General features: G+C 34.7%; 1 protein-coding gene across 3 annotated transcripts in view; it reads left to right on the forward strand.

Moving 5' to 3' along the window:
• Window positions 1-7987, forward strand: part of LOC108540315 (phospholipid scramblase 1-like) — a 28193-nt gene extending 20206 nt beyond the window's left edge. For 2 of the 3 annotated variants that reach the window (XM_017889314.1, XM_017889315.1), the window contains exons 5-7: window positions 319-480; window positions 3207-3368; window positions 7788-7987. In XM_017889314.1, the coding sequence (XP_017744803.1) occupies window positions 319-480; window positions 3207-3368; window positions 7788-7817 (354 nt within the window). In that variant the 3' untranslated portion in view covers window positions 7818-7987. The remainder of the gene's footprint in view (window positions 1-318; window positions 481-3206; window positions 3369-7787) is intronic. The other variant, XM_017889316.1, reaches the window with a different exon arrangement.
• The last annotated feature ends 2484 nt before the right edge of the window (window positions 7988-10471 follow it).

The following is a 10471-nucleotide window of genomic DNA, read 5'->3' on the forward strand; positions in this document are numbered from 1 at the left end:
TACATGCCTACAAAGGAAATTATTATTATCCCTCTTTTGCAAATGGAAAGTAAATTTCAGAGACTTTAGTGATTTGTTCACATTTCAAGCAGTTAGTAAGCAGTGAAGTCATGTCTTAGCTCAGGGGACTTTAACATATAAATCCTGGTCTTCTCACTTCTATGTTTACTCTCAAACATGAAGCATCCCTTAAATACAGAAAGTTCTGTGTAAATATACAAAAAACTCATTTAAGAGGTCATGCAGAACTAAATAAAGTGTTACTTACAAGTCTAACATATCTGGTCGGATCAATGATATATTTTCAATCTTTTGTAGCTAAAAGTTGAAGCTCCACCTGGTGAAACAATTGGGTATGTTTATCAATACTTTCACCCATTCTTGCCAAAGTTCAAAATAAAAAATGAGAATAAGGAGGAGGTAATGAAAATTAGAGGCCCATGGTTGGTCTTCAGCTGTCTCAGGGATCTAAACTTTAATGTAAGTAATTAACAATATTTTGATGTCATATTAAAATTAGTTTATTACATTTTTATAATAGATATAATTAGTGAATATGAATAAAGAAAAATAAAAGAATATTATTATGAAAATGTTGTAACTATTCACTTTTTTAAAAAATTGGATTACTAATTCACAGTGTCCTTATTTAAAAGCTCTATAAGTTTACGTAGCTTATAAGGCAGGTTTTAAAGGTATCAAAAGTTAGTTATTTAATATCTCAAAGAATATTGACAGAGAAATTTAAACTTTATTTAAATGGACAATGACCTAATCTGGTACTAATTATAGATAATGTGTTATACTAATGTTCATTAACACAGTTTCTGCTTTTTATAAAACTTTGAAATTTAATATTTTGTTAAAATTTTTCTATGTGCTTACTAATTTACTTCTCAGATTATAGCCAACATCCAGATAATAATTTGGGAAATTAGCTACTAAACATACTTCGTATAGTTAATACAATTAAATAACTTGTTATATTTATTTAAACCTGAAGATTCCTAAGTAATAGAGAATATTGTGTTGGTTTAACATTATAGTAGATGTGCAAAAAGCCATACTTCGCTAACTTTCATCTAAAACATGTTTGTTTGTTTGAATATCTAAAATATCTAGTAGGAAATTTGGATACAGCCTAACTAAAATACTACCTAATTTTCCTTCCTTTCTTAGAATTATGTCGATTCATTTTAGTGATTCTGATTCTTACTGGCATCTGCATATACTGATTAAGTAAAATATACTTAATACATTACAAATTAATTGTTAATAATATGGTTAGTTCAGAAAGTAATAATATGACTCCATGGGACTCTATTTTGAGTTAAAAGCCAAAGTAACAGAGTAGACTGTGCATAAAACTCTGGAATCCAAAGCCATTTTTACTGACACCAAATAATAAAATGCTTTTTGTGCATTATTTTGTATTTCAGAGTATAATACAGCAAATCCTACTCATTGTAATATTTGCAAAACTTTGTCAAAGTTATATAAAACTCTTCCCATTTTTTCTGTTTGAAGCAAAACAATTTTAAAGCTGGCACTCTTGGGTAAGCTCCAAGTAAGAGGAGCAAGAAAGGGAAATCATGATTTTGTAAGACAGTCATCTTTTGCATGAATGTGGACAATCCTTTTAATACTTTTGGCTATGAATAAGAGGAAAGAGATAAAGTAGTAGCTAGTTACAGGGCCAGAAATAGAATGAGGCAGTTAAGGTGTTCATCTCAGGTACAAAATTTAAGGGAGCAACACAAATCTTAGTATTAATGGTAAGTGATGAATGTGTAGCGCTTTTTTTTAATTAAAATTAATGCAAAACTTTTTTTATGATGAAATACACCAAAAAATTAAGAAAGGAACTGACCATGTACTTGTATTACTTATATCTCTGCAATACCCCAATCCTGTTTCTGGCTGGATGAAGGCACAGGTGGAAGGGGAGGTATTTTTCTGAAAAGTATGTCATTATCCCTTTGATTGTAAAAGAACAGAGCCAAATGAGAGAAAGTATGGAGATACAACAGAGGCTGAATACTTGATGAACCCGGTTTCTTATTTGGTATGGGACTAAGACACATGTAGAGAATTAGCTTCATATAGAGATGGCCCGTTCACCATAACAGGAAGGAGGCAGGAAGTGCTGGTATGAATACGTTCTGTTCGTGGGGCTGGTGTCTGAGTGTGAATTCCTGTTCCACGGCTTTTATTTTTCCTGTAATATAAGAGATAAGTTATTTTGTTGAGAATGAGGGGGAATGGTGGGTTCAGAGTTCTGAAAAGGGTGAAGAATGTTGGGCATGTTTAAAACACTTTGATATTTCTCATTTCCCATGTTTCTTAGCATTACTCACAAGGCTGTGTATTAGCAGTCCTGCTAACCTTTCTGGTCTCACTGATTTTCTGCTATTAGCCCCTCCCTCACTTCACTCCAGCTATGCTCCCTCCTAACTCGGGGCCTTTCCACATGGTAACTTTCTCTGGAATGCTGTCTGTCTTCCTATTTCTCTTGTCACTAATTCCTTCTGGTCCTCTAAGTCTCAGCTTAAATGATGCTGTCCCCAAGCAGCTTACTCTAAAACCATGCCCCTACCATTTGTGTAGTCTGCTTATTAGCTCCCAATTGTACTATATGATAGTACCCTACCCTTCCCTTATGGCCCTCATTACAAGGCAAGTACTATGATTCAACCCAGGTTTGTTGTTTTATATTTACATGAGTATCTCTTATTCTGAAGGAATTAGTGTGAGTTGGTATGAGAAATGATGCTCTAGGAGGTTTAGATAAGTAACAGAGAAAAAAAAAATGAGGAAAAAGTAAAGGCAACCAGAAAATAAAATACTTCTGAAAGAGTTGGGAAGTTGTGTAATGAGCTGAGAAACTAGTGGTTTTCATTTTATAATGAAATTCATACTCATGTTAAATTAAAGCAAATTATATGAATCAAGTATATACGTGTGAATACACATAGACATAGAAATAGACATAATCAGTTGTATACAATTTGAAAATCTACTTTTAGATAGGAATTGCCTATAAATTTTACAGGGTTATTATGTGTCCATGTTGCATATTTTGTAAATTCTTGGGTACAATCAGCATGATTATAACTCATAAAGGTCATAATTAGTTAATAAATTGGTACAGGAATAACTTTTTATCTCATAGATTTTCTCTTAAGATTATATATTTTCCATTTTAGTTATTGACTCTGGATGAGGAAATGGTTATTGGAAAGATTTCAAAACAGTACTCTGGATTTGTAAGGGGAATATTAACCAATGGTGAGAAATTTGGGATCCAGTTTCCATTTGATCTTGATGTTAAAATTAAAGCATTGATGCTTGGAGCAACTTTCCTCATTGTGAGTCTATTTTTACTCTATTTAGCTGAAAATTATCTTTCTGAGATTACCATTGCACTTTTGCTAATATTTCTCCTTGAATCATCTGAATCAACTGCAAATTGTGCCTTTCTGGCCATCCTCAGTCCCCAAATGACATCATGGATTCGGTATTCACATTGCAAAGGAAGCAAAAATTAGAGTGTTCTACAAACATGATGATTCAGGTTTAAATCCTTAGCCTTCATGAAAATCAGACTGTCACTGAAAATAGGAAAATATGGTTCATTCAATGTGACTTATAGTTATCTCTTATAATGTGAAATTAATACATGCTTGTTACACTTTATTGAAATGGTAATATATTGTTAATTTGGAAACTATAGATATTATTTGATTTAGCTCTATCTCTTGAGCAATACAGAGACCTTAAAAACATTTTAATTCTAATCTCTCTCTCACAACTTATATACTTTTGTTGACTAGTGTTTTAGTTTTGCTTCTTTTTCAATTCACAAATTAAATATTTGCTATTAGTTTATTTTTCTAATAAAATCACAGATATGTTTAGCATTTTATTTGCTCTCAAATTTTATTGAACTTTAGATGAGCCCTCCAAGGTTATGTTCCTTTTTCCTAATCCTCACTTAATGTTATTGTATTATTTCATTTTCGCACTGGTATAAAGAAATACCGAAAACTGGGTAATTTATAGAGGAAAGAGATTTAATTGACTTACAGTTACACATGGCTAGGGAGGCTTCAGGAAACTTACAATTATGGTGGAAGGTGAAGAGGAAGCAGGCACCTTTTCCACAAGGTGGCAGGAAACAGTAAGTACAAGCACGGGACATGCCAGATGCATATAAGATCATCAGATGTCCTGAGAACTCACTGGCTATCAAAAGAACAGCCTGGGGGGAACCACCCCCATGATCCAGTCACTGCCCTCCCTCCCCACTTGGGGATTACAGGACCCTGCCTCAACACATAGGGATTATAATTCAAGATAAGATTTGGGTGGAGACACAGAGCCAAACCACATCTGTCTTCGATAGGTTCTTGGAAACTGCAAATTTAAACACAATGATATAGAATAAAACTAATTATTTTTGCCATCAACATTATAACAAAACAACATTGGACAAAATGACATTTTTGTAAACCTTCTGTAATTACCAGTTGACAGAAATTGTTAAATTAGGCTGGGTGCAGTGGCTCATGCCTGTAATCCCAGCACTTTGGGATGAGGTCGGGAGTTCGAGACCAGCCTGACCAACATGGAGAAACCCCGTCTCTACTAAAAATACAAAATTAGTCGAGCAGGTGGCGCATGCCTGCAATCCCAACTACTCGGGAGGTTGAGGCAGGAGAATTGCTTGAACCTGAGAGGCGGAGGTTGCGGTGAGCTAACATTGACATTGCCCATTGCACTCCAGCCTAGGCAACAAGAGTGAAACTCCATCTCAAAAAAAAAAAAAAAAAAGAATAGTTAAATTGGATTTTTAGAGTGTCTGTAGTCTCTTTTAAAAAGACAAACCTAAATTAATGACCAAAAAATTGAAAGAAAGAGAATATGGATAAATACACAAAAAGCTAGGGAACTAAATTAATACCAGGAAATAAAAAAAAAAGACATTAAGATCCAAAAAGGCCGGGCGCAGGTGGCTCAAGCCTGTAATCCCAGCACTTTGGGAGGCCGGGCGGGCGGGATCACGGAGGTCAGGCAGGAGATCGAGACCATCTGGCTAATAGGTGAAACCCCGTCTCATAAAAAATACAAAAAACTAGCCGGGCGAGGTGGCGGCGCCTGTAGTCCCAGCTTACACTCGGGAGGGCTGAGGCAGGAGAATGGCGTAAACCCGGGGGGCGGAGCTTGCATGTGAGCTGAGATCTCGGCCACTGCACTCCAGCCTGGGCGACACAGCGAGACTCGTCTCAAAAAAAAAAAAAAAAAAACAACAAACAAAACAATATAGAGACAAGTGTTAAAAATTAGAGTGACAAACCCATCATAAAAATGGGAATTACTCATATCTTTCATTTATACTAGATAATAAGAGACAGAACATTAGTAAAGATATTTAAAATTTGAACAAACAAAATGAATACGCTTGATTTAATGGTCTTATTTAGAACTTTTTTTTTTTTTTTTTTGAGACGGAGTCTCGGTCACCAGGCTGGAGTGCAGTGGCACAATCTCAGCCCACTGCAACCTCCGCCTCCTGGGTTCAAGCGATTCTCCTGCCTCAGTCTCCCGAGGTAGCCTGGGAACTACAAGCGCGTGCCGCACGCCCAGCCCTAATTTTTGTATTTTTAGTAAGAAGGGGTTTCACCATGTTGGCCCAGGATGGTCTCAATCTCTTGAACCTCGTGATCTGCCTGCCTCGGCCCTCCCAAAGTGCTGGAATTACAGGCGTGGCCACCGTGCCCAGGCAAAACTTTTACCAAACAATTTAAGACATACTATTTTTTCTCAACATTGTTTACAAAATTGATATAATAGTGGGCCAAGAAGCAAATCTCAACAAATTACAGAGATCATTATCATTTAGACTTAGTATATGACAACGAGACCAATTAGAAGTTTAGTAAATATTTTAAATGTTTTATACATTAGAAATTGTAAACTAACCCAATTTATTTTTAAAAAGCCATACAAAAAATTTTTAAATACTTTAAAATATGTAATAAAAAATATTACATGTCAAAACTCTTGTATGCAACTAAAGATATTAATAATATATAGCTATAAATAATTATTTGAAGAAAAGAGAAAAGTCAATAAGTTAAATTATTACTAAGCTATAAAGTTAGAAATAAAATAAAAAAAGAATAAACCCAAGGAAGCCATAATGAAGGAGATATTGAAACAATTAAGCAAACAAAAATAAACAAAGAGTACCCATACTTGGACTCTAGACAAATAGGTCTTTTCAAAGCAAGAAAATCATAAAGTTAACAGACTACTAAATTTAAATGTTTAAAATTTCTTGTACCCCATAAAACCTCATAATATTAATATTTAAAGCAAATAATAAATTAAGGAAAATATGGGAAATAAGGAAAATATAAATTAAGGAAATACACAAAAAATATGACCAGAATAATATTCTTATGTTAATAAAAATATATTTAAATAAGAAAAAATATCAAATACTTAATGGAAAATGTACAAATATTATGAAAAATAATTCAAATAATTATCAAAAGAGGGAATAAAAATAACCACTCAAACTTAAAGGAAAGCATTTCCAAAAACACACAAGAAGCAAAAAAATAAGATAATACCATTTTTTAAAATCATATTAATGTTTTCATTTTTAATGATGTATGCTTAATGCTGATGAAGATTTAAGGAATCAAGTGAATCATGAACTCTAGGTACAACTTTAGAGGGAATAAATTAAAACATTTGTCAAAATGTAATGTTTATATTCTTTCAGATGCAGACAAATAATGATGTACAATTTTTTTTTTTTTTTTTTTTTTTTTTTTTTGAGAAGGAGGCTCGCTCTGTCACCCAGGCTGGAGTGCAGTGGCCAGATCTCAGCTCACTGCAAACTCCGCCTCCCGGGTTTACGCCATTCTCCTGCCTCAGCCTCCCGAGTAGCTGGGACTACAGGCGCCCGCCACCTCGCCCGGCTAGTTTTTTCTATTTTTTTAGTAGAGACGGGGTTTCACCGTGTTAGCCAGGATGGTCTCGATCTCCTGACCTCCTGATCCGCCCGCCTCGGCCTCCCAAAGTGCTGGGATTACAGGCTTGAGCCACCGCGCCCGGCCCAATCTTTATAGTAACTAGCAATATACACTATATGTAGCAAACTTCACTCAAATAAACAGCAAAAGTGAAAACAACATAAAATGTGTGAGTATGAGATTTACTACATACATTATGAGACATCTCTAGAATAGAGTAATAAACAGATATTAAAATAAACTAAAAAACTAAATACTTTTAAGGACCTTTAATGACACAAATACTCAGAATATTTTATGCAGTGAAAAAAGCCAGGGTATGAGCACATTATAACAGCAATTATGTACAACTTGGAGGAATTTGTACCAAAATACTTATGGTAGATTTTGGGATTGATTGAAAATATAAACGTTTTTCTTCTCTTTTCCTCCAGTTTTCTAAGATGCGTATATGAATGAAAAAACATACATAAGTAAAATGAGGTAGTATTAGTTGCTGATCTCTAAGGGCCTTTAGAGATGTGCAAATCTATTATTTTGATGTATTTAAGGGCAAACAGTCATTCTTATGCCCTTGGAAGTTGGTTCATCACGGGTCTGCTCCTCAGACACTTGCTTTTTAATATGTTTTGTGATCATGATATTATAATATAGGGACCTTAAAAAGCATTCTCGTGTCTAATGCCTGTAGTTGTTTCTATGATTAAACCAACCTAATTGTATTTTTCATTTTCATTCTAGGACTACATGTATTTTGAACTGTGGCCGTAAGAATTACCCTGAAAGAATATGTCAGAGGTCACTGGCATTTATTTTTGCCAGCCCTCCACAAAACTAAGCAACTTTCACTGAAAATATCTAAATACATTTTATTTTACTAAAACTGTTCATGTATATTCTTTCTGCATAATAAACTGTATCAAAATTTTTTAACTTCAAATAATAATTGTGTTTAGCTTAGGATTCTGTTGTATAGTTCTCCTGTTCAGAACCTGGCTCACTCATGCATTTTGAGTCAATTATCAGATTGGTTGGGACTGTCTCATCCCAGATGGCTTCATTCACATGTCAGGCTATTGGCTGAGGGAATGGGGGCAATAGGTCACATATTTTTCATCATCTAGGAGGCTAGCCAAAGCTTTTACACATGACTGTGTTACAAAAGCAACAAGAAAGCAAGTTCAAATATTCAAGCTCATTTCAAGCCTCTGCTTCTATTATGCTTAGTAATATCCCATTGACCAAAGTAAATCACATAGCCAAGCCCACATTCAAGGGGTGGAAAAATAGACTCAAATTTTTTAATGCCAGTTGCTGCAAAATAATGAGGCCTTTCTTCCCCCAACACAATTTATCACTGTCTTCTCTCTGGTTCCAATTATTTACATTCTCCCCAAACACAAAATATCCTTAACCCCATCAAGACTCCAAACAAGTCTCTCTCAATTATAGCATTAAGCTCAAGTCCAGTATGATGTGATCTCTTACCTTCTGTAAATGTGAGCGAGGATACTTGGACGCAGCTTCTCTTGATTCAGAGACTTGAAAACAAAAAAGACCCACCTTACATGTAATACTGAGCAAAGGTCAAAATAGCCACAATGAACAAATAAAATTCATGTAGTAGTCACTGGTCAATAGAAATGATGGAAATCAGAAGGGATATGTTTCTAGTTCCCCTTACTCTGGTGACAGAGAAAATTCTGCTCCCTGGGAGTGGCTTTCCAGTGCATTGTTCTACTCTAATCTCTGGAATTTTGTGTCTGCCTTCTGAAACATTTTTTTTCTTTTCTAAATGAAATTACCATGTTTTTAGCTGAGTAACTTTTGTAGGTTTCTGTCTATGAATATTGAAAACAGAGATCTCTTCACTTTAGAATGTCTTAGTCTCTTTTAGTTTATGCTTATACAACTCCCTTAAAAACTGTGTGGATTTCTACTTATCAGATTTAGTCCACTTCATTGGAAAAAAGTCACATCCGTTATTCTTTTTAGGACAGGCTTCTTTCTCTGGACTTATTCACACCTAGCTTAGCTTCGTTATATCACAGGTGGGTTGCAAACGGAGCCAGAGAACACATCCTTAATGCACAAGCACATTTCAAACCTCTGTTTGCATCATGTCTGTTAATGTCCCATTGACCAAATCAAGTAACATGGCTAAATCCCCATTCAAGGGATGTTGAAAGAGATTCCACTTCTTGATGGGAAGAGCTCTAAAATACTGTGGATTTTTTTTTTTTTAAACAATCTAGCACACTATTTAACGGGTGATTTTTTTATTCATATTACCTATGAAATATCTTTGAATTTGGAATATTTTCAATTATATATCACTATTTAATTAACTAAAATATTTATGATAATTCACAAGTATTATTGGTTTCAATGAATGATAATATCCAAATACCAGGTCACCCTACATCAGAACTACACAGACACTCTCTTAAAGGGATCAAAAGAGATAAAGACTCAGTGAAATATAATAAAGCAAGACATGGATACTTCCACAGAAAAGCTATTCTTTCTTATAAAAGTATCTAGATAGAGCAGTCCTAATTATACAAGTGTTACTATTTAATGTTTTGGATAAATCCTCCCCTTGTGGTTAGAATTTCTGTCCACAGAAGAAAATAACAGATTTTTGTTTGCAAAAGTTTATGCTTAAAAGGGTATAGTCTAGGTCATTCTAGAAAGACTTGGGATCAAAAATTTAAAGCCAGCAGAAGTGGTTCACTCAAAGGGAGAGGGAACAGACTTGAGGCACATGTTGCCAAGGCGCAGGGATCTGTCCCTTACTCCCCTTCAAAGATCCAGAGGCAAATGGACCCACATGTATGCCTGAAGATGTTTGTTGGGTGCACTGTCCTGGTAGACTCACATAAAGAACCTCATACTGTGGGATGGCCAGGAGGAAGTGGAAATTCCTGTCTTCCAGGGGACAAGACCCTAGTCTATAAGCTTACCCCAATTCTCTATGCTTTGTAACATTTCTTAGGAATCTTTTAGGACATTTTATTGGGAAAATGGCACACACCACTTTTTCTCAAGAAAAAAAGTTTTTCAATCATAAAATGGCATTTCTCATACATGAATGAAAAGAAACTTGAAACAAAATTAATTTAAACAAGAAAATAAATAACATGATATTTTCTGCTACAGAATTCTTGGGAAGCAATCTCATTTCCAAATTATGTGTCTTGTTCACAATTTCTTTTATGAAACTTCCCTGCCTACATCCCCTGGAGACAGACCAACTTTTCCCTCTCTGTGCAGATCTGACAGAATCAGGTTTGGAATATAAAATTAGGTAATTTTCATTACAATGTGTGATACATACTGAATGCTTAGTATATATTAGACAGTGTTATTACAGTCATGTTCAACTGAATGCTGATAGTTCAGATATGCTGTGCTCACACAGA

The sequence above is a fragment of the Rhinopithecus bieti genome, unplaced genomic scaffold (genome assembly GCF_001698545.2).
Source record: "Rhinopithecus bieti isolate Rb0 unplaced genomic scaffold, ASM169854v2 scaffold_19037, whole genome shotgun sequence".
NCBI lineage: Eukaryota > Metazoa > Chordata > Mammalia > Primates > Cercopithecidae > Rhinopithecus > Rhinopithecus bieti.